The sequence below is a fragment of the Anomalospiza imberbis genome, chromosome 1 (genome assembly GCF_031753505.1).
Source record: "Anomalospiza imberbis isolate Cuckoo-Finch-1a 21T00152 chromosome 1, ASM3175350v1, whole genome shotgun sequence".
NCBI lineage: Eukaryota > Metazoa > Chordata > Aves > Passeriformes > Viduidae > Anomalospiza > Anomalospiza imberbis.
Genome location: NC_089681.1, coordinates 103,144,933 through 103,169,089, shown reverse-complemented (window position 1 = coordinate 103,169,089; position 24,157 = coordinate 103,144,933). Strand labels below are relative to the sequence as shown.

General features: G+C 38.6%; 1 protein-coding gene across 40 annotated transcripts in view; it reads left to right on the top strand.

Annotated features, from left to right (window-relative positions):
- Positions 1-24,157, top strand: part of CLASP2 (cytoplasmic linker associated protein 2) — a 142,727-nt gene that overhangs the window by 3,994 nt on the left and 114,576 nt on the right. For 39 of the 40 annotated variants that reach the window (XM_068202833.1, XM_068202796.1, XM_068202713.1 and 36 more), the window contains exons 2-5: positions 7,639-7,717; positions 19,970-20,073; positions 23,433-23,524; positions 23,842-23,917. In XM_068202833.1, coding sequence (XP_068058934.1) covers positions 7,639-7,717; positions 19,970-20,073; positions 23,433-23,524; positions 23,842-23,917 — 351 coding nt within the window. Of the gene's footprint in view, positions 1-7,638; positions 7,718-19,969; positions 20,074-22,622; positions 22,794-23,432; positions 23,525-23,841; positions 23,918-24,157 lie in introns of those variants that run through there. The other variant, XM_068202841.1, reaches the window with a different exon arrangement.

The window sequence follows — 24,157 nt, the reverse complement described above, 5'->3', positions numbered from 1 at the left end:
TTGGTTGGGTGTAATCTCTCTCCTACAATGCAGAGATTTGGATTTTTGGGTGTATGCCAGTCCCTTTACCCCCTCCCTCAACTGTTTTCCCAAGGCTGTGAGGAATAAGAGTAGGCAAGTTGAATGCAAAGTATTAAGACTTGAGTGATAGAATTATTCTGCTGGTATTTGGTCTCAAACTGAAATATTTAGCAATCTCAGGAAATGGGAACAATGCTATTTTTTCTGTTTGGACTCTCAGGTGAACTTCAAACAGTGAATGAAGTACCCATTCTGAGGGTAGTACTACTGATAGATATTTGCTGGTGTTACTGGATTAGTCTGGATCTTCATCTATGTGTACATGAGTTTTGTTTAACACATCTGTTAGTTCTCTCTCATGCTCAGTAGTCACTTGAAATAATTACCAGATTATCTAACTGTGCAGTCTGGTGACTCAAACTGTTCTATGTCTGACTCAAGTAATCTGGAAATCAGCTTTGAACTCCTGCTGAAGAGATGTGGGATGGGGAAATACTGCTTTTAATGTAGAGCTTTGCAAATCTACTTTTGGCTGTTAGTATGTTGTGTAGTCTTTTAAAAACACCAAAATGGAACAATTACCCTCATTAACATTATTTTTGAGCAATAAAGACACCTTTTGGTTCTTTAAAGAAATCACACTTGATCAGAACTAACAAAAAACAAAGTATTTATTTTGGTTTGTCTTTAGTTCAGCAAAAGGCCAGCAGGAGGAGCTTTCAATTTCCACAAGGGAAGGGAAAATTTGAACTGTAATTTTGCAAATAGGTAAAGACAAGTGGTTAGGATGCTTGTCTGAAGTATTGCAAAGAGATAGCAGCAGTTAAAGCTTGGTTGACCACATGTATGTGTGCGAGGTGGAACCTACGATTTAAAATTATCTGAATAAAATGGAGATAGTGAGATCTGAAAAAAGAGAGTTCAGAGATAAAACATGTGGGGTTGGACATTTAATTACAAATGACTGAAGGCACAAGTGCAGGATGTGGGGTGTGTGTATAGCAGACCTTAGGAAGAAAATGTGTGGGTTGTTTAGGATCTGAAGTTGAACACAAGCCAACATATGCTACACAAAAGGCAAATGCCATAGTGAGTTGTAGGACTGTAAGATGCAGGACAGAGAAATGGAATCAAAGAGGACCCAGCTAAGCCTTTATTTTCAGTTACTGTGTAGATCCCAGTATTTCCTTAGTCTTTGTTAGCAGATGCTGGTAATTTAAATGTCTTTGTTGAAGAAGAAATGTTTGACTTTGAGCTCTTTGCTGAATTTCATTCATTTTTTCTTCAATTTTTTGTTTGATCTTGGCTATGTGGGAGCTACTTTCTTTTTTCTGTGTAATGAGAACGTGGTTTTACCTGTCCATGTATGAATCCAATTTTATTTTTCAAACTCAATGATTTGATTCCTTCTTGAGTAATAATTACTATTTTTTAAATGTAATATTTATGTTCTCTTCATGATACATTAAGTGTAATGGAATATTAGCCAAATAATCAAGCAGATCTCCTGAAGACAAGGGGCACTTCCAAGAAGTTTTAATTATTTTAATTAAAACTAATTTCGCCTGGTCTTTTGTTGGGAATGGGGAATATATAGTCACAAAGTCTCAGGCATCTCCTCCAGAGGTGGAATTGACAGTTCTCAGTTGTTTTGCAGCTTCCATTTGTGCTATCCAGCCTAACTGTACTCACTGTTCAAACGGCAGCTCTGCTGCTCATGGGGCCAGGTGTTCTGTTCTCACTGTTGCTCTTGAGGCAATATACGTTTTGTCAATGTTCAATTAATTTTCCAGTGTTTAGGCAAACTGAATTGACTCATGTTACAGGCAATTTCAGTGCATGAGATCGAATATGTCTGCAGGTCAAGAGCGATAACGGGACCAACACTTTTAGCCTGCAGTTTGATTGACTTGGGTGTGGGTAGAGAGCCTTTCCAAGCTCTATGCAGTGTGTAAGAGGAGAGCTGCATCCTTCAGAGCAGAGCTGGCAGCAGTCAGCGTGTGTGCGCCAAGCGATTTTAGCAGCACTGCTGATCCAAGCAGTTTCTGTCCCTGGCTGAGGAGTGGTGCTGGTGCATCGTGCCTGCATTGCTCTGATGGGAATGCTTGTGAGGCTGCACAGCTAGCAGGCTTGGGGAGGAGACACAGCTCAGAAGATGCCTTCTCTTGTTCGTGTGTTGGGCTGGTTCCCTAAAGTGGGCTGCTGTTCAGCTGCATCAATTCTTCTCTTCCCACAGCGGAGGAGCTGGTGCAGAGGTGGGAGTAAGTAGCAGAGAATGGGGGTCACTGTATGTTTGATACAATTTAAATAAGAGGAAATGGGAAAGGAAATAAGAGACCTTAGGCACAAAAATAATTAATTTATTTTGAAAGAACTAAGTCCTAAAATTAAGTGCTTCTTTGTTTTGCACCATCAATGTCCTTAGAATGGCTTTCAACTGCAATTTTCTTTGGGGAAGAAAAAGTTGATGTTTTTTAATTAATTATTTATTCAAAAGAGAAATACCATACATCTCATTGTCTTCCCACTGAACCTTGCTTTTAAAGAGACTCTGTTTGGAAACTTTATCCATTGCAGCACATAAAGTTTTAGCTAGACAATCTCAAAAAACAAACAAAAAAGAGGCTTACAATGTCAAGTGTGGCTGCATCATATACTTTTGGGTTTTGCTCACAGTCCTTGGAACAATATTTATGAAAAATTTCTTACAATAGATAAGGGAAGAATGTTTAATGCTCATGTGAAGTAAACTGGAGATGCTCCTGTAATGGATGAAGATGGAGGCAGTACCCAAATTTTAGAATACTGTATTGTCCACATAATACAGAACAGTTTGGAGATCACATTTGCAGTCTGAATTCAGTTTGAAGATGATCAGAGATTTTGGAATAACAGAAGGTTGTAAACGTCTTTTTTTTTTTTTTTTTCCCCAGTGATCATTTTGAGTGTTACATCAATGTGTTATTCAGAATTGGCTAAATGTTTCTTAATTAATGTGGGCAGACAAGATAGGAAGCTAAAGTTCCCAACTGGGGGAAAGGGTATTAAAGCATATTTCCTTTTTTTTTTAATAACCTCTAAAATTTTTATGAGAGCACTTTGCTTGCTAGTTCTGGCTGCAGTGCAGGAGAGGTCAACATAACAAAGACATCCCAGAATTGTGCCTGTTGGGAGGTCCCCTGAAGAAACCAAGCCTTTCAGTGCAGAAACACACTTGTCACTTTCTAGATAAATACGGGTGATTCAGTCAGCAATCCTCTGGTAGTGTGGTTGCTCGCACTGTGTCACTGAAATGTTTTGTGGTTGGCCATCACAGGAGAACTGTGAGGGGAAGGTTTTCAGAAGTTAGGTAGTCTATACCGCTTTTGAGACAATGAGGCTGCAGCTGACAGGTAGTTTTAGCAATAGCAAAGATGGGATACTTAGAATCTTACCTTGTAGCCCAAAGTATAGTTGCAAAATATCATTTTGAAGGCAGTAGCCTTGTGCTTTTAGGTAGAGGGGGCTCTGCATTTGCTAATGCACTTGGACTCCAATTGTTGAGCTTGAAGACTTTGGTAGATACCAGCAACTCTGCTCTCTCCTTGCAATGTGATGTGTTAAAAAAATCATATTATTGGAATTGGAAGTGTGTCAGTAGTGCTCTTGAAGGTGAAAGAAGCAAGAGAATGGAGATAATGCTTTCTTTCAGCTAAAATATCTACAGTACAGATGATGTGTGTGGTAGCTTCAGCAGCTGGGACTGCAGTTTGGGCTTCTGTCGGCAGAGGCAGCTGTCCAGCTGCTGCTGAGTGGCAGGGAGAATGGAGTCTTAAAGATGTCATGGTTGGGACTGATGAACCACACAGGTTGAAGAAATGACCCAGAAAAATGGAAGCGTCCTTCTGCTCATGGGGCCAAGGGCATGCTTAAGTATCTGCAAGCTTTTGAGTTAAGGGAGGGAATGGACTATGGGTAGATCTCTGCAGAATGGTTGAAGTGCGTAGAATTGGAGTGGGAAACAGTAAAGGGAGTAAGAAGTGTGGAAGAGGGGAGCAGAAGTGTGTCCTGAAAGATGAGGATGAGTAGAGAGAACTAAGAACATGAAACTTCAAGAAGTGAAGTACAAGATACTGCATGAACAGAAATATTTTTTTTCGCGTTGAGCTGCTTGCAGGGTTCTTGAGAGTATGAGAATTAAGGAAGTATACCTTGTGTCTTGGCTGACAATACTTTAAAAAAAACATCCCATGAAGTTTTGCATATATCTTGTTCCAACAGTGCAGCACTGGAACAATGCTTGCTCTTGCAGGGCGTAGTTGTTTGGCATGCTGTGTCGTGTTCGTCAGTAATTTTTAGTGATACCACAGCTGTCCCCATGGTGACAGGAAGTCCAATGCCTTAACTTCATTCTTTGGAGTTCCAGATAGGGACCTCCATAATTCCCCCATTAGATTCTATGACTAGTTCACAGATCCTGTTCTACAGAATCTATATTTCCATGTACAGTTCAGAGATCCTACAACCAAATCCAAGGGAATTTGTCCTGCTCCTAGCTGTCCCCCACAGGGATGGGCAATTACAGAATCACAATGAAAATAACAGTAAGCATGCATGGTTATCCAGGTATGGTTTGAAGAACAGTGTTTCTTTTTCTAGCAGAAAACTTAGGTGCCTGGAAATTGTCCACAGAATGGCAGAAGTGCTGGAAAGTGTGTGCAGAAGGAGAGCTGGAAAAGGAACAAGCTTGCAGAGCAAGAATAGGCTCAATTACTAATCACTGGTTCTATTCATAATCGGTTTTTTGGTTAGAACATCTTGATTTCACTAAAGAGTCTGGTCTTTTTTTATCCAGAACAGATAAACTATTTCTCAGTTGGTTTGGCAACTTTGTTGTGATCTGAGAAGTCAAGGATGGGCTTAATATTGGCTTGTTAAAGAATAGCAAATAACCAACTCCAGTTCAAATGAGCCTAAATTTCTTTTTCCTTATGAACTTTAAAAGCACTGTTTAAACGCTTCAAACAATGGTGAGCTGATGAATCAGTCTCAACATACAAAGGCTCTTTCTAGACAGCGAGCAAAAGGCTTAATGAATGCAGTGTAAGAAACAAATCCATTTATTTTAATCCCAGAATGCATTCATCCTTCATTGGAGCTGTTGGGGAAAGAGCAGTGATGCTGTTGAAAGGTTTTTCTGTTGCTAGTGGAGGGCCTTTGTTGGTAAATGGTCCCACACAGTGCTTCAGAGCTTGGAACATCTTTGTTGCAGGTCTTCTGCAGAACCTCCAAGTTCTGCCTCAACTTACAATTAATTTTTTTTTTTTTTGGAATGCTGTTTATGTGAGCCCGTATAAATGAAGGACTCTTTCTGAAGGGCTGCTTGAATACTCCACAGATTATACCTACCAGGAGATGCTGAAGCTTAGAGCATTGTGTATCAGAAGAGAGAAATACTAAAACTGATTTACAAAACCAGCAGGTGGTAGTTCACTTGCTATCCTCTGTAGTTCTGTGGTTTAGCTGACTTATTTTGTGATGTGGAATGAAAGCAAATTTTGTACCTAGAGCAGTTTCCCATTACTTCAGCTAGTGACTGAACATTGTAACTCTCCAGTTATCGTGACTTTTCATACCTGTTACCTTTTCAAAGTTGCAGACCACAGAGAACTTTCCATGAGGTAAAGTTCATGCATGTGTGCTTTACTCTAAGTTTCTGAGTTGCTGTTCCTCACGAGGGTAGAAGTCTTCAAGACAGATTTTGAAAAGATAATGAAATGTGTGGAGAAGAGAGAGACTTTTAAAAATGTATCTTTGCAGATGAAAAGGCTTCTGTTTGTGCAAAACACTTGCCTGGAAAGGTACTTTAAAATTGCCAGTGCAAGTCTCAGGTGGGGTTTGTAGTCAGGAAACAGAAGCATAGGAAAACCGTGGATCCAGAAGGAATTTATTTCTTTCAGACACTGGTTTTTAGATGGAGCTTTTGACTATGGTTTCATATTGCTTGATAAGCTGGAAAAAAAACATTAAAGGAAAAACCTTGTGGAAAGCCTTGACATTATCAAAAGAGCTAATTTTTTTTTTGTTTTTTTGTTTTTTTGTCTAAGTAAGTTACTAGTTATAGTTTTCTGTTTCCCTAATCAGTAGATAGAGTTACGTGCTGGCCATATATTAATTTAAGCTGGTGATGCCATCCACTAATATATGCTATCCTGTGTTTTAGTATGTAATAGAATTGTGTCCAGGTAAGTTGTACTAACTGCGAGCTAAGTTTTATATCTCCTTTTTAAAAGAACATCTGTTGTACCAATACTGAATTTATTAAAACCAGCTTCATTGTGCAGTTGTTTCTAATCCTAGATTTTTTGTGGACCTTATTTTTCTAGTTTCCTATGGAAATAAGGCTCGTATGATGCTGTGTGAGTGGGCCATGTGTATCACATGCATATTCAGTCAAATTTTTTCTTCTGGCCTTCTGCCTAGTGTGGACAATTGTGAAACAGTTTCTTAAAGAAACAGAGGGGTCCAAAAAATACAGATCCAAATATTAAGAAAATAAACAGCTAATAAAGGAGAGGGATTCTAGTCATGAGTTCATTGGGAAAAATGTGCAGTGCATGACTTACTAGAAAATAAAGAGGAGGAAAAGCTGTAAGCAATGCCTAAGCTTGAGGAGGTTGTTCTTTTGACAAATGGTTATTCCATTTGCACCTTCATGGGCAGCAGCAAATTGAGGTAACTACAAGTTGTGACAATGCAGGTACTGGTGTTCCTTATGAGCTATTGTAGGAAATACAGAAGGAAGTCTTGGAATAATATGCAGGAGAGTAAACAGCAAAAGTGTCCCGACTTCTTAAAAATAATTTCTTCGAACTGGAATTCTGTGGTTTTGTTTCTATATTAATGGGTATTGTTGTCTCATCTGGTTTCTGTGCATGGATGGGAAATTCCTCAAAAGTCAAGTAGTATTTTGCATTTCCTTTTTTTTTTTTCTCTTTTGGTTTAGTTTTGTTTGTTTTTTTTTTTTTTTTCTGTTGTGGGTTGAGTCAGTTTTTATTTTGGTTTAGTTTTTCTTGTTGTTTTTGTTTGGTTTGAGGGGGGTTCTTTATGATTTTTTTGATGAGCAAATGGAAAGTTAAGCTTCCCTGGCTTAACAAGCAGGTGGAAAAATGGTCTAGTCTGGACCACTAGGGAAAGCAGAATTAGCTTCTCAGTTATTTTTGGGGAGGAATTGGGAAAATGATGTAATGACCTTAGTGGATGAGCTAAGTGGCCAGAAGTAAGCTCTTGGAGTATGCTCTTAGCATCTGGGAAGCCTTTAAACCATGTCTTTGTTTGGGTTTTGTATTTGAAAATATGAAAACAGTGGATTTCTAATATTTATTTTCCTCTGTTTTAAGACAAGAATTGAAAAATCGGAATTGCTCTGGTATATGTAAATAAACTTGATCCATTTCAAACATATTCTGATAACTTTGTCTTGATAGAAACTTTGAAGGAATTATTAGCTCTTCATCTGAAACTTTAAGATAGCTTTTCAGCATACTTGCATTTCTATGTCTATAAGTTATTTGCAGTATATTCTAAAAAATTCCTCATTGATCTGGTTTATAATATCTAATGCTTTTGTTTCAACAGGTAGCACTACTGGGATTAGATGTTTTAGGTGCCTTTGTTGACAGACTGTCAGGGCGCTTTAAACCCTATATAGGAGCTGGTAAGTGAAATACCACTTTTTTTCTTAAGACCAAACAGTAAAGGACACTTCCTGCCCCCTCCCCACCCCCTCCTCACCACTTAGCAGCTGAAGTGGAACATGATGAAAACTTCTTGAGCTAATTATAATGTACTGACAGGCATTTTACTGGTGTTGGAATTGAAATAATTGTATAGTAGCATGTCAGTTTTCATTTGTCACTGATTTCTGAGGTAGTGGTTGGGATTTTTTCAAAGGTTCCAGGAGTGTCTTTCCAGTAATTAGTTCCGTGCTATATGGTTGCTTACCACTCCCTGAGACAGTCATCTAAAATTTACATTGAAACACAAGTATTATCTTTAACTTGTGTTAAAGATGGAAGGTTTTATATGCAGATCACTTTGTAATCAGAGCTTTATGTCTGCTGAAGCCTATAGTCTCAGAGGATTATGTGGTCCACCTCCTGTTAGATAACTTGACTGTAGCTTTTAGTAGTCTAAAGTTTTTATGGGATTAAAAAAAAAGTACTGACTGTTATTCCGTGTGAAATGTTTACTCAAATGAATTTCAGATTAATGGAGCTACATGTGCTGGAGTATGAGACCTTTTTTTCTGGGAGGTACAAGCAAACTACACTAATCAACTCATTTTGCTGCTGGCTTTGAAAAGTGATAGTGATATTAGGACATTAACGTTGGTTTTATAGCACTGACTGTTTTTGACAGAAGTTTCTAGTGAATCTCCTTTTTCAAAATTTGCATAAGTTACATCATGTTCCCTGATCCCCAGCTATCTCAAACTGTCTGCCAAAATTTCAACTTTCCTGTTCTTTACATACCTAGTTTTGTAATTAAGAGCTTTGAAATAAAACTTCAAAGTTCAGGAATACAAAGTATAATTTATGACAAGCTGCTAACTAAATTAATTGAAAGCACATTTCAATATTCTGTGGAAATACTGCAGTAGAGTGCTACAGAATTTAAATCTGTTTTGTTTTGGAGAGCTTTTCTTTGGCTGGTTAATTTTGTATTGGAGCAGTGTAAGGGAACTGAAGGCGTATTGTGCTATGTGCAGTATTGATTTTTGAATAGTCTCCATTTGTAGCTACAAACACTGTTTTGCTCAAGAGTTTGGCTAAGTTTTGATTTTTATTTTAAGACTCTGTAAAACCTAAAATTACAGTAAAATTATTAAAGGAAGGTTGGGAAGCTTATTCAATTTGTCTCTGTTTTTTAAAGTATGAACTATCTGAGAATAGTGTGAAAATCCTCTTGTTGGTTTGGGCTTTTCTTGTCACAGTAGTTGAGTAGTTAGAGATTATGCACAAATAGAAGATTTAAATTTCAGTTGTATTTAAAACAGTCAAGAGAGAATACTGGCACTGGGTGATCATCGAACACATGTAACATCTGAAGCTGTATATTCTCAAAGTATTTTTAACTTAAGTAGTAGGACCTTCAGCTGAAATCAGTCCTCAGAGCATCTCTAGAATCAAGACCTCTAGAATATGCAAGTTACTGTTGTTCATGATCAACTTCTCTATAAACAAACCTAACAGTTGCTGTAATCTTGGTCTCAGTAAAGGCAGAAAACAGTGTTTTAGGTTACTTTTAAAAAGAGTGATAGGAATTCTCCTCAGTGTGTAGTTCTCTCTCCAGGTTTCATAACAAGATTGGAATATTACTCAGTTTTTGTCAGTGAAGCAGTCATATAAAAACATTATTGTAAGTGTCTGGGCTTGGTGTAGTCCGGGGCTTATAAGAGTAACTAAAAGCACATTGGTGAACTAGAAAACTGCTTCCTTCAAGAAAACATAAAGAACCAGGAGTTTCCTAAATCATGTTCTGTTGTCTCTGCAGATTTGTCTTCCAGTGTAATCTGACTCCAGTAAGTCAGACCAAAGGCTTGTATTTGACAGTGATTGGTTTGCAGATCCCTGAGAAGAAAGTAAAGACAGGAGAGACAGGCAGTGATAACTCCTTCATCTGTAGGAGTTGTCAGCAGTCTTGCAGGTTAGGTCCAGCTGAGGCACATGGTATCTTCAGTGTTGCCGTGTCACTTTGTTGTCCTACAGCTTTATCTGTTTAGTTTCTGGCCCGCATAGATCTTTGGCATTTGCAGTGTTCTGTAGAAGTACTTAAATATGCAAAACTCGTTTGGACTGATTGCCTGAAAAACTTGGTGCTTGCTAGATCTTGTGTTAGAGAGGTGAGCTAACATTTCTTACCTTCCTGACTGCCAGTTTCTATTTATGGATCTCTTCCATGCCTGTCCTCTGCTATCCCTCCCTCTGCCCCTGCTCAGAGACACAATGGAGCTGTTTCTTGTATGCAACTGTTTACCCTTTCAGTGCCTTTCTGTTGTGGTGCATTTGAGTTGAGGAAGCCATATCTGTCATGCCATACCAAAGAGGCGGCATATGTTCATAGTGGCCTAATTGTATTTGTTTTTATTTGTTGTCTGTTGCTTTTGTAATTATTGATTATAGATTTCTTTGTTGCCTAGCTGCTCCCTGAAAATTGACCTAATACATACATGAGACTATCTACTACAACAACCTGTTTCCTGTGCAGTGATGGTGGATTTGGGGCCCACTCTCAAGGGCAGTGTCTTTGCTCCATGCCTTTATCATTAGGGCAATGAAGGGCAATCCCCTTCTTGAGAGCTGTCAGAAAGTCCAAATGCACTCTGTTAGCTGAGTTACCTTCTGCTGTTTGCAGAGAGCTTTTACAGGCTTGCGAGGTACCACTTCCTTTTTATATTTGACATCCCAGACACTTCTCCAGCCTGTAGCACTACATGGGGTGGTTGTGACCCAAATGCAGCACCCAGTATTTGGTCTTGTTGAACTTCATACAATCCGTATCCATAGTTATGCATTTGACAAGAACCAAGTATTCTATGCCAACTGCCATTTTAGGGTTTTTTTTTTTTGTTTGTTGGTTTGGTTTAGTTTATTTTTTTTGGTAGCTTGGTTATGTCCAGTTAAGTGATTCTTTGATCTGAATATTGTTAATGAGGTATATAATCTTGTATTGCAGATGTGCAGTGGTTTAGGTGATATGAGGAGAAAACAAAAATAATGGAATCAAGCTTGAAAATGTTGGGAAATTTGTAAGCAAAGTAGTGCAGCTAAGTAACAAGTTCTCTGGGCCCCATAGACCATCTTAGTAGTAATTTATATGGTAGGCTCTTACTTTATCTATTTTGGTAAAATAAATGTGAGCATATTATTTTTGAAGGCAAACATAACAGAATTTTTGCAGGGAATTCAATGATTACTTTGGAATATTCATAGTATAGTTAACTTCTCATTTATTGCACTAAGCTATTGTAGGTACTTGCATTCTCAAAAAAAAAAAAAGGGATTGCACCATGACTATAGCAAAGGATAGATCTAAAATAACTGCCTGCTTTGTTCTCTGCCTTTTTTAAAACACAATGCATCCATTTTTCTAGGTGAAGTTTCATTTTTATAGCTGTTTTCACTTATAACATACCTGCAACCTTAAATGGATTTTTCTTTTAATAAAGAGTGTTACATTTTGGTGACCCTGAGATGCTTTTATTTGTGATTCAGACCTCAGTAAATGATGGAAGTACAATAATATATTATCCAACTGCAATATGGGAAAACATATTCCACCTTTTACACCCCATCCCCATTTAATTTCCTGTTCTGTTTTGATGGGGTAGATTTCCTTAAGTGCAGAGAACAGCTAATGTCACTGAATATTCACCCCCTTAAGCATTACAGGCTTCTGCTATGAAGTGAAAAACATGAATGCTTTACTATTACTTCAGTCTTTGCAACCTACATATATGCCGTATATTACATTTGGGCAAAATCAATACAACAGTTGTAGGGCAGATATTTTCTAGCATTTCAAAGAGAATGTTAGTGATCATTGTATTGAAGTATAATGCCTGATAAGAGACTTAATTCAGTTTCCTAGGCAACCATCTAATGTTGCACTAAATTTCTTATAAGGTGTTATCCTTTTATGATTAACCACATTGAGTGTGCTCTGCAGCTTGCATCAGTGTTCTGGGAGTCTAGACACACAAATTTGGAATCTTTCTTTTAGTACTTCCACTTAAGATCCTTGAAAATACTTTGGAAGCAATAAATACCAGGGTATGTGTTCTTTCATAAGACTGTGTGTCTGTATTCTGGGAAACATAAAACAGTGTTTGAGTGTTATATCTTTTGGTATTTAAAACTACTGCTTGTTCTGTGATTAAAAGATATGTTATATAAGAGTACATAATTACTGTATCACAGTCTCTTTTCCCAGGTGGTCACATTAATTATTAAAATAATCGTATATATCCAAAATAAGAGAGACTATTAGAATTATGGGCATGTGTCTGGATGATTTCTGGGAAAAGTGTCTACTCATACTTTCAGTTCTGTTTTCTAAAACAAGTGAATATGACTTGGCCTTCTCCTTATTGTCAAAAGGAAAAGAAAGAATACAGTAAAGGTATACAGAATCTGTTTCAGTTTTACTGTGCAGTATTATATGATGACATATTTTTCTGCATATATTGAACTGTCCATTAATCTGTTACATAACTATATTGACATTAGTTTTTACATACAACCGTACAAAATGTTGCAAAATATTGTACTTACCCGAAAATTAAAGGAAATGTAATTGACAGTTAAAATGATGAAACACAAATAGGTTATATTTGTATATGTACCTGTATGTGTAAGTCTCAACAGGGATACACATTTTACACACAAAACTTCATACGTAAAGGTGTTATTATGTTGAATGGTAGTTTCAAATTCATCTTACTATGAAAAGAAACCACTGGGCAAAAACAGTTTTGGAAGATAGTTGTAGTGCCGTATATTAACATGAGAAAGAAATTTGAAGTGTTTAAATTTTTTACCAAGTAGCTTCAAGAAGTGTTGGAAGAGCATTTAAATTAGTCTGAGGACACTAATTTAAATGCTCTTCCAACAAATTTATTGTTATAATGAAGACTGCAAGTGTGGCTGCTCATATCCTGGATGTCCTTCAGTGACTTAAAAACTGGCTGGATGGCTGAGCCCAGGAGGTTGATGGTCAGTGGAGTTAAATCCAATTGGTGACTGGTGGCAAGTGGTATTCCCCAGGACTCAGCACTGGAGCTGGTTCTGTTTAATATTTTTATCCAGTATTTGGACAAGGGAATGGAAGGCACACTCAGACAGTTTGAAGATCAGACCAAGCTGGCCAGGAGTGTTGATCTGCAGGAGGGTAGGAACGCTCTGCAGAGGGATCAGGACAGGCTGGAGCAGGGTTGAAGCCAGTGGTATGAGGGTCAGCAAGGCCAAATGCCCGGTCCTGCCCTCGGGTCACAACAACCCCAGGCAGTGCTACAGGAAAAACACCTGGGAGTGTTGCTTGACAGTGGCTGAACATGAGCCAGTGTGTGCCCAGGTGGCCTAGAAGGCCAGCGATCTCCTGGCCTGTATCAGGGATAGTGTGACCAGCTGGACCAGGGCAGTGACTGTCCCTTCTGCTTGGTACTGTTGAGGTCACACCTCAAATCCTGTGTCCAGTTTTGGGCCCCTCACTGCTAGAAGGACATTGAGGTGCTGGAGCATGTCCAGAGAAGGGCGACGGAGCTGGGGAAGGTCTGGAGCACCCTGATGAGGAACAGCTGTGGATTATGTAGCCTGGAGAAAAGGAGGCTCAGGGGTGACCTTATTGCTCTCTGTAGCTACCTGCAAGGAGTTTGTAGCAAGGTAGAGGTCAGTCTCTTCATCCAAGAAACAAGTGATAGGACAAAAGGAAATGGCCTCAAGTTGTGCCAGGGGAGATTTAGATAGGATATTAGGAAAAACCTTGTCAAGCACTGTTACTGGCCAGAGAAGAGGGTGAGCCACCATCCCTGGAGGTATTTGAAAGTCTATTATAGATGTGAAATAGAGGGACATGGTTTAGCGGTGGTCTAGACAGTGTTGGGTTAGTGTTGGCCATGATGGTCTTAAAAGAATTTTTCTGACCTAAATGATTCTGTGTTACCTGATGTGTTTCAAAGCAGTTGTAAGGGCTTGCAACATGCCTTAACTTTTTCAGTTAATTTGGATTGAAACAGTTGGTCCAAGAATTTGGAAATATTTGTTTGAGGAAATCAGGAATTAGTAAGTGACACCCATATTACAAGTTTTTTGTTTTTAATTATTGAATTTTTGGGTGGAAAAGACTCAAGTGTGCAGTTTATTCAAGCTGTGACTCTCTAAGTGGTTTCAATGTGGTATGGAGAAATGCTTTGAAAATCCATAAAGACCAAGAGCTGTATTAGCATGAACTATCATGGATATATAACATGTAGAAACATACTGGATCTTCAGGTGTTAGTGGCCAACTGAATTTTATTCTCATTTTTCATTTTCATTAATTCAATTAAAATATTGAGAATAAGGGCACGTTCTGCTGAGGATTCAAGATTAAAAATGCTTACAGAACAACTAAACATAAAATGTGGAATAATTAGGTTGGAAGGGTCCTTCAAAATTATCTGTTCCATGTCTTTACTTAAAAAATGGCCGAGCTATGGTATTAGAGAAAACTTGGAAATTAACTAACTCAAGACACTGAGTTGTTCAGATAAAGTAAAACAGGCTTTTCTATTTATATCAAAGATGTTTTGTCTCAAGGATGCCTTGTTGCATCTAAATGCAAGTCAGGTGTTTTGTCTGATATTGCCTTTTCATTTTATAGCTTACTGACCTCAGGAAATGCTGTGTTGGATTGTTGTAGGATTTTTTTAAACAATGAAATGCTGACTGTTTAATGTTTTTTTCTTTTTTGGAAAAGGCATTTAGAGGACAATCCATTATTTGTATTTTTCCTCCATAATAGCTGCTTTTGTATTTTTAAATGTAACAAAAATACTAACTTCCTGCAACACCTCAGAAAATCCTTAAATTTTCTTTGATTTCCTCTATAGTTAATTGTCACAGCTGAAGGTCATAACTGATTTTTTCAGTCAAAAAGCCACAACTTTTTTCAGCTTTGTGATTAGATTCTCTGAAGTTTCAGTTAAAAAAGAAAAAACTAAATATCTATGCAGGCTTTTTGGTGTTTTGGGTTGGTTTTTTTTTTTGTTTGTTTGGTTTTTTGTTTGTTTGTTTTGGGGTTTTTATATTTTTGTTTGGTTTTTGTTTGTTTGTTTTTTGTTTGTTTGGTTTTTTTGTCCTGGCTAGCTAGTCCTGGAGTTTATTAGTAGTGGGAATTCATTTTACCTGAAGTGATCCGTGCCTGAGTGATAGGCTGTGATTTAGAATACCATCTGCTTGCTGTTTGTGGGCATTTCACTGTATGACACCTAGAAATGCAGTGCTTTCAACTCAGAGTAGAGAAATCCTAGCCTTCTTTGGTTTCTGCTTGATTCTAATTAATTCTAGTTATGTAAAAAACCTAGCTTAGAGCTTAAAAATTTCAGAAGATGCCATGAATATTTGTTCTCAATCTTCTAGTTTTCTTTCAGGTTTAATACACCTCTTGAAACTCTTTGGCCTTTAAGACTATTCTCCTGAGACTAACACCTTGATAGGCACATGGTTAGATCATATAAAAAAAGCTTTTGTTTCTTCTTCCCTGCTACTGATGATGAACAGTATGTGTCATTAATCCCACTAATGCTTTTCTTAATTAGCTCCTGGTGAGACCCCAAGAAGCACATTAGTGTCTGAAATTGCTATTGATGAAACTGGCCAGGACTTTATGTTGAGGTGGGGAGCACTGAGGCCCTCTCTGAGAGACTGCTTAGGATTCTTTGCTTAGAAGTAGCCCCTTGACCACATGGATCTGTCAGGCTGGCCCTGTAGGAACCTCTGTGGGATGCCTTTCTCTCCTGTCTATCCTGCCCAGAACAGAGACTGCCCTAATTGCAGAGACAGCACTTTGCCTCCCTTCTAATGACAGCTGTTCAATGCTGCTGCCTGAGCTGGCAATGTTTTTGGGGGAACGAGGAAGATATGCCTAGGTTTAATCTCTTTCTGTCCTCAAAGACTTTTCTTTTTAGTAACAGAATTTTTGCCAACACTGATAACATTATTTCAGTGAAGATTCTTTTTTGCTTAATGCTTTTTTCTAAGCCTGCAGTAATGGACTATCTAAAGTTGATTCATAGAAATAAGTAGACCTGAGACTTAAAATGAGCACAGGTATACAAAGAGCAGTAGGTGTAAGTGGTCAGAAGAGAAGAAAAAGCAACAATACAAACTGAAAAGCTCCAGAAGGAACTCTTGTTAAAGTTTAACAGAAGGAAATTGTTTGTGCTACCTATGGCATTCTTTGCTGCAGAGGTCATATAGTTAAACTGCTCAGGTTTTTAAATGTACGTTGTGTGCTGTTCCAGGTAATTTCTGTGATTTACTTGTTTTATCATCTTCAGTCCTAGTAGAGGAAATAAATATTTAATCTCTCAGGCTGTACTCTGACTCTGAAGTCTGGTTTTGGCCTTAAGTCATGCATCTACTGTCCCAACTAGTGGTGATAAAATAATTTGATGAATTTGGATAAAGGAAAATGTATTCAGATTTACTGAGATAAGAGAAGGAAGGAAATGGAAAAAGAAACTGATGGGAAAATAAGCTCTGCTTTAGATATAGCAGAAAGGCATAAATAGCAGATGTAAGTGCACAGCATTGTCAGCCAGTTGAAGGGGGTGATTGTCCTGCTCTGCTCTGCACTGGGCTGGCCTCGCCTCAAGCACTGAGTGCAGTTTGGGGCACCAGAACATAGACATTAAGTCATTAGAGAGTGTCCAAAGGAGGCCAGCAAGGATGGTGAAGGGTCTGGGGCGGAAGCCGTATGAGGAGTGGCTGAGGTCACTTGATCTCTTCAGCCTGGAGAAGAGGAGACTGAGGAGACACCTCATTGCAGTCTGCAACTTCCTTCTGAGGGGAAGAGGAGGGGAGGGCGCTGATCTCTGCTCTGTGGTGCACAGCGACAGGACCTGAGGGAATGGCCTGAAATGGAGCTAGGAGCAGTTTAGGTTGGATATCATGAAAACGTTCTTCACCCAGAGGGTGGCTGGGCACTGGAACAAGCTCCCCAGGGAAGTGGTCACAGCGCCAAGCCTGACAGAGCTCAAGAAGCGTTTGGACAATGCACTCAGGCACCTGGTCTGACTCTTGGGGTGTCCTGTGCAGGGCCACGAGTCAGACTCAGTGATCCTGATGGATCCCTTCCAACTCAGAATATTCTATGAGTCTATGAAATAGCAGGTCAGTTTGAGGTAGATCTGGTAGAAATAATGTCTGCTATGGAATATTTTTACTAACCCTTCAGCTTTTCTTCAGTAATCAAAACCTGCAAAATTGTGATGTAGAAATCTTAACAGGAAAACCTCAGGAGTGGCTGGAAGTGATAAGAAACTTTGACAACATGCTAAAACGTGGCGAAAAGGCAAGTTGAAAGAAGTACAGTGCTTCACAAAAAATAAACAACAGCTGCAAAAGGAATTACTGTCTCCTAAATTTAGTGTGCTTTTTTTCTCAGCATATCAGCAGAAATAAATATCAGAAAGATGTTATATGTTACTAGATTTTCCAGAATCCATTTGAAATAATTTAAGAATCTGGGCAACAGAAGATAAAATATGGATAAGGTTAATATAAAACAGTAGGATTGTTCAGTTCAGACTGCATGTGACAAATTATATACCTCACTGAAAAAATTTATTAGGAGGCTACCACATTGAATACAGCCTTCATGTATGGTCCTACTTCTTCTTTGTCACTCTTCTTTTAATCTGACATCTATTTGAGATTGAGTTTGCCGGCTAATGCCAGGAACAACCAAATGCATGTATTTGCATTGCAGTATAAAGAGAGACACTAATTCAGTAATACCGGTGAGAAAACTTGTCTATCTTAAAGGAAAAGTAACAGCCCAAATGATGTTCTGTTTTGAAACTTGATCAATAGGAAACCCAACTTTCACTGATTTCCTGTTGGAGCTTATTCTGACAGAAAAGATGAACAGGCACACTGGAAACCAGCCTGTGGTTTGGTTGCCAGCATTCAACAGCCTAATTTCTTTTGTCTTGTGCAAATAGAATGTATCATGCCTTATATGGGGTCTTACAGAAACTTGAGTTTTAGAGGAAAAAAGCCAAGCCTGCAGTCATTTGGGCCCTTTAACAGGTCCCACAGCGTGTTGTCCCTCTGTCAGAGTTCCAGGAGTGGCAAAGGCTGGTGTGTTCAGTAGCTGAAATCTGCGGGCTGTGTCATAGCTTAGTTTAACTCGGTGACCTCATCTCTGTTCAGCAGCTTCTAGTAGCTGTTCTCTGTGCTTGCCTTGGTGATTTGAGCAGAGCCCTGGTATCTGCAGCTCCGTCAAATGACTCAGAGTGCTAATTAGTCACAAAGGAGCCGTGTTCCCACAGAACTGGCACTAGCTGTGTTTGTTTCCTTCTCTGTAAAGCTAGAATTGCCTTCAGCTGCCCAGCAGTCAGGTCAGTGTGGAGGCATCACTAGTAGTGTAAAGCATGGGGACAAGGTCAGTTCAGAAGTGCTGAAAATGGTCATGAAAAGTACTGTTGGCAAGAAAAGTGTAATCAGTAAGTATATGAGTGATTGGAAGTTCATGGGAATGATCAGCTGTGTGCTCCCAAATATAACTTTTCAAGTTCTGGATTTTTTTTCTCTGTTTACAAAATGGAAAAAAAAAACCTAAAACCAAACCCAACCACCAAACAAAACAGAAACACCCTTTAAAAACCCAAACCATAAAGACAAAGTCCCACACTATCAAAACAACAGCAATCCAATGCAAACAAAAAAAAAATCCATACCCTTCTTTTCAAACTGTAAAATGAAAGTAGCTGTACTAATTTCTTCAGAGGAGAAAGGGTAGAGAAGATAGATGAAAAACACAAAACCTTGATAATGGTAACTGAAGATGTCAGTGGACTGTCCAGAGCTAGTAGAATTAACTACTCCGAATAGGACACTTAAGAAAGCCGTCAGGAGCCACATGAGGGGAAATTCCAACTTCAGCAGTGTATTTGTCAGTAAGAATCATGGTACAGAAATGGCTGCTGTTTTTAAGAACAGGAGACTCAGGAAAACTACTCAGAATGTATGATTCTGCTCCCTTTATTTTGCTGGCAAATCTGTTGTTTAGTTATTACTATAAAATCATTAGGTACTGATAAAATTACCTCAGATCTGCCTTGCAAACAATAGCCAAATGCAGTTCTGTAGTGAGTAGAAATTCTTTAGCAGTCAGGCTGAGGTCAGGCAACAACTGTAAAATACTCTCAGGTGTTCGGTAATGTAGTACCAAATGTAGCAAAAAATATCTTAGCTGTGAAGATGTATTTTTCACTTGGAATACCTTCAGTCACTGTCCTGTGAGGGATGACATCACCAATTCCACCAACTCCATCAGTTGTGCTTCCTGAAGGAAGGCAGCACGCTCTGTGTCATCACCCCTCATTTGGAAGAAGTGGTACTGAAAGCACTGGGGGGAAGACTCTCACAAAGGGTGGGTCCCAGATGGAGGACTGGGAACCAGTACAGCAGCGTGTCTTGCACAGCATGAAGCTGGCTATGTATTCATTGGGCTACCTTTCCTTATGTCATAGCATGAATTTATCTGATGTAATTATAAACGTCTGTCTGGAAAAGCAAGCAAAATGAATTGTCAGGTCCTTTGATTTTGATTTTTACTGATTTTTAGGGTGTGAAATCATCAGCTGCCATGCAATTTTACTTAAATATTGTTTGAGGATGCTTGTTTTAACATAGTAATTTTTAGCAATGCTCTTACTGAAGTAAGGCTGGGTTTCCTGAAGATGTGAATGAAAGGATTTAAAACTTTCAATTTTCTTACAATAAACAGCAAAGTCACACTGATTTTAAAACAGTCATATATTTCTATTACAATTGTTGGCCACTCACCATGCCTAGCATTATTTTTAGAAAAGCCAGATATTCTGAAGCTAACTGGAACACTTTTTGAAGATTAAATCAAAATCATTCACACACTTTTTGAAGATGGGAAGCTTGCTTTCTTTTTAACCTGTTGAAAGTTACTGTTTTCTTCCATTTCAGCCTTGTGCATTTGTTGTTAGTCTTATAAAATACTCAGAAATGCACTTGAGACTTTAAAATATTGTGGCCTACTTAGATTCAGCTTTTATTTTTTAATGACACGTATCTAACATCTGTTTAAAAAATATCTTTAAACATTAGAAAATCTCCATTGGGTGTTTAATCTTTTTTACTTTCTCTTTTTTTCCCCTGTCTTGTAGTTCTCCTGGCTTTGATAGATCGTATGGGAGATGCCAAAGACCAAGTTCGAGAGCAAGCACAGAATCTTATATTGAAATTGATGTGTGAAGCAGCACCACCCATGGTATGATTGCTTAATGCAGATTCAGATGGAGGCCTCCAGTGAGCTTATGACTTTTGTATGAACTTTGAACATGTCACAACATTATTGCAATTGTTAATGGTGTAAATGTTAAAGATACTCTTAATGGATTGACACTGATGTATTGTTCAGCTAAAGATAAAAATCTTGGCACAATGTGATACTGCATATTTTGCACATCATAGCTTAATTCTGAGTAGATGTTTTTATGCCACAAGACAAGGCTTTGTTAATTAAAGCATGTGTGAATCATCTTCTGGGTTTGGACAATGGGAATAAATAAGTTTAATTAGCTCCAAATTAATTTAAAATTAGATTTGTACTTGAACATGTAGGACTAGTCCTACAGTTAAGGTGCACGTATTCTAACTTAAGAGAATCTGGCCTTCTAGCTGTATGACAACGATGCTCTGTAAACCATGGACAAACTGAGGTGGGAATAAGTTGCCCTTTGGCTTGTCGTTTTTGGTTGTAAGGAGGCTTTCTTAACTCAAGATTGAGTTCGAAGCATTATGTGGCTTCTGAGTGCTTAATCTTATATCTTGACTCTGTGAGTCTGAAAAATGGAAGTCTGTTTAACAAGATTATATTCTTGAATAGTGATGTTATTTGGAAGTATGGAGACCCTGGACGTGAGTAAGAACTTATTATTTGAGTTTTGAGTTCCTGAAGAAAATCTCTTTCTGAGTTCTAATTCTAGAGGTTAATAGGGAAAAAATGGGTTTTTGCATGTGCTAATAATTCCTGGCTTTGTTTATTCATAGATAGAAGTTTGAATGTTTGTGTGCCGTGAATAAGCTGTTGTGGACTATATTTGGAGTGAGAAAATTGTCAGTTGCTTTGTTTGCCTGATAAAACATGTAGCATGCTAGGCTATTATAGAACATGTTTATCTCCCTTTGGCTACAGGCTGGGATTTAGTCATTGGGGTCTAGTAATATCATCCACAGAGACGTGCCTTTATCTATTCACAAGCTGCAGCGTCGGTCATATTCATTGACCAAGAGACATGGCAGTATTTTTTTGTATCAAAGTGCTAGTAGTTCATAAATGACATGTTACTGTGCCCAAGATGCTCCCAAATACCTGGTATACAGACCAAAACCTCTACAACAACAGCATTTGGACAAGTGCACAGCAGAGCACCTTGGAGATACCTTCATTTGAACAGTTGCTGATAAAGAAATTGATGGTAGTTGCTTTGTGCTAAGCCCTTTGTCAGGAAAGTTTTACATTGTTGGTCCATCTTTGTTTGTGCAGAGTTGTTAGGCTGTACATAGAGGTGATGGAAGGAAGTTTCCGTCCCCTGTTGAAGATGACTCTGTGTCAGAAAGCGTACAAGGTTTGTGGGGTCCAAGGAAGAGCATGTGTGTGTAAGACCAAGGTATGGCTCTCCTGCTAACTCCCCCAGGGTGGGAGAAGCCTGGATTTGGGTGTCTGCTCTCAGGAGAAGCAGACATTTTAAAGTCATTACAACTTTGGATGAAAAGCATCAGTCATCCTCACAGCAGGGACCAAAACAGAGGAGTCTTTCCTGTGCCTCCAACACTGAAAAACAGAGCTTTAGGCTCTCTGCTGCAGTGAAGTATCCCTTTAGAAGAGCTGAATGGAAAAATTTTTTGAGGTTAAGTCCTGTAAATTTCTTTCTAGTCAACTCACCTTGCCTCTTCTAGCATGTTGTTGAATAATATTTAATTTGTCCTGTCATTAAATCCCTTTAGTTGTTTTAGATGTTTGGGGATTTTTTGTTCCTTTTATGAGCAAGAATTAGATGTAGCTGTTTATGGGCAGGAAGGCATAAAAATATAGGTGATATAAATGTGTATGAAAGGGACAAAGAGGTTGACATCAGCTCTTGCTAGGAACTTTGGAGAGTTAAAATTTGTAAGCAGCCACGTGAATTTCTCTGCTTAAAAAAATTTAGTTCTTAAGGGATAATTCAGTGAAAGAATAAATTTCTCTTTGGTATGCTTTGTTTATTTAAGTAGTCTGCAGTTCCCTCTCTACCTGTATTTTTATACATCTAGCAAGGAGATTTCCTTTTTCCCATGTTTGTCAGTGACAGTGGATTAATTGGAAGGATGTTTACTTCCGTAAAATCCTGTTCTTTGTTGTTAAAGCTATGCAGTTTTGGCAAGCCATGTCCTGCTTGTCTAAGGTTTGTTTTCTCTAAATGCAGTGAAGTATAAAACAAACAAACAAAAAACCACAGATGGGACAAAATTATCAAGCAGGACACTAATTGGAAAATTTTATGTCTGCTCTGAAGCGTGCTACCTCATTAATAAAGAGGATGCATATTCCCTGTTGTTATGCTCTGTTTTTGTTGATCAGCAGCTGTTTGTGAGGGCTTTATATGTTTTTTTTTCTCAGAAAGCCGATTGCAATAATTAGTATGTAATACATTTTAGCAGCTTTCTGTGGCGTCATTCTAGGTTGCAGTTGCAGCACCCAGGGGTGCAGTTGGCAGGAGGGAGGTGCCTGGGCTGCAAAGTGTGCAGCTCCTGGCAGTGTGCAGCCATCCATTGCTAGGCAACGCTGCCCGGATGCTGGCCGGGCTGCAATGGCAGCGCTGCAGCTGGGGCGAGTTGCAGGCTGAGCCCGTGCATCTGCTCCCAAGGAGAATCCCTGAGCTCCTCAGCTCCACATTTGTGCTTCCAACGCCCTGATACACAGCTAGAGCACGACAAGGAGATGGAAAGGTAACGGGATAAACCCAGCAGGCAGAGAGCCAGGGCAGGCAGTGAAAAACGAGTGCGCAAGGAGGTGAAGGAGGGTTTAGCGAGCCAGGGGATCGTACCACAGGAAGCGGCACCAGCACGAAGAGGAGAACTGAAAGCAGAACAAGAACTGAAGCACAGGAATTAGAACGAGGGGTCAAGAAATAATCAAAAAATGAAGAAATAGATCTAAAGCAAAAGTAAGGGAGAAGTGGGACAGCAGGAGTATGGATAAGGACACGCTAAAATGGATGTGAGGAAATTTTGGCAGGGAAACAGACCGTGAAGCAAAAAGAATATAGGAACTTCTGCTTGAATCAGTAGTTTGTGATGTTAATGTTTGTTTTGTGTGCATTAACTGTAACAATTCTGTATGTTTTAATAGCTGTTTCTCAAACAAGGCAAATACTCCGCTGAAGGACATTTTTAGGAATTGGTCTGGGTCTAGAATTAATCTGTGTTGTGTTCCATATTATGCATTTCATAAGTTTATGTTATCACTTTTCCAGTGGACCTTCCTTCTGTTATTTTTTTGCAACTATTATGAATGTAATTATATGGAATGGAATTACGTTGTATTGTGCACCTGGTAATTAAAGACCATTATTTCTGCTTTTATAGTACATTTGGGAACGCCTTGCTGTTGGTTTTAAACACAAGAATTACCGATCCCGAGAAGGAGTGTGTTTGTGTCTTGTTGCTACCTTAAACATGTAAGCTTTTTGTTTCTATGGAGATGTAATGGTTCTATCCTTCTTCTGAATGTCATTTTTCTCTGAAAGTAATCCTTTAGGGAGTCTGGTTCAATTAAATTAATACATGGGAAAAATCAAGCAACTTAAGTAGTGGGCTTTCTGAAAGACTAAAGTTACAGAAATTTTATTTTATTTAAAAGTAGACAAAGGGGTAATAAGAGAGAGACAGAGCTTGGTTAATGTCAGTTTGTATTCTATAAAATCTAAACCAAAAGTTCACTTCAGCAAAAATTATTTTCTGTTTTTTTCTGAAAAAATACTCTTCTCTTTTTTAGTTACGGTGCACAACCATTAATCCTCAGCAAGTTGGTACCACATCTATGTATAGCATTTGGTGACTCCAATAGTCAGGTAAGGATTTCAGTACGTACTGGGCCTTGAACAATTATACTTTGACAGAGCAGTGAAAGCAAAATAAATATAAGCATTCAAACAAAAGCTGATAGGAGTGCTTGTGTGCAGCAGATCATTATTTTCTGCCATGAGAAAAAGTAAACCAAATTTCTTCTTAATCAGTCCATCCACTGGAAGATGAAAGTAGAGTTGCAAAGGCAGCCGTATCACGATATACTGGTCCCTTTAGTTTTGTCT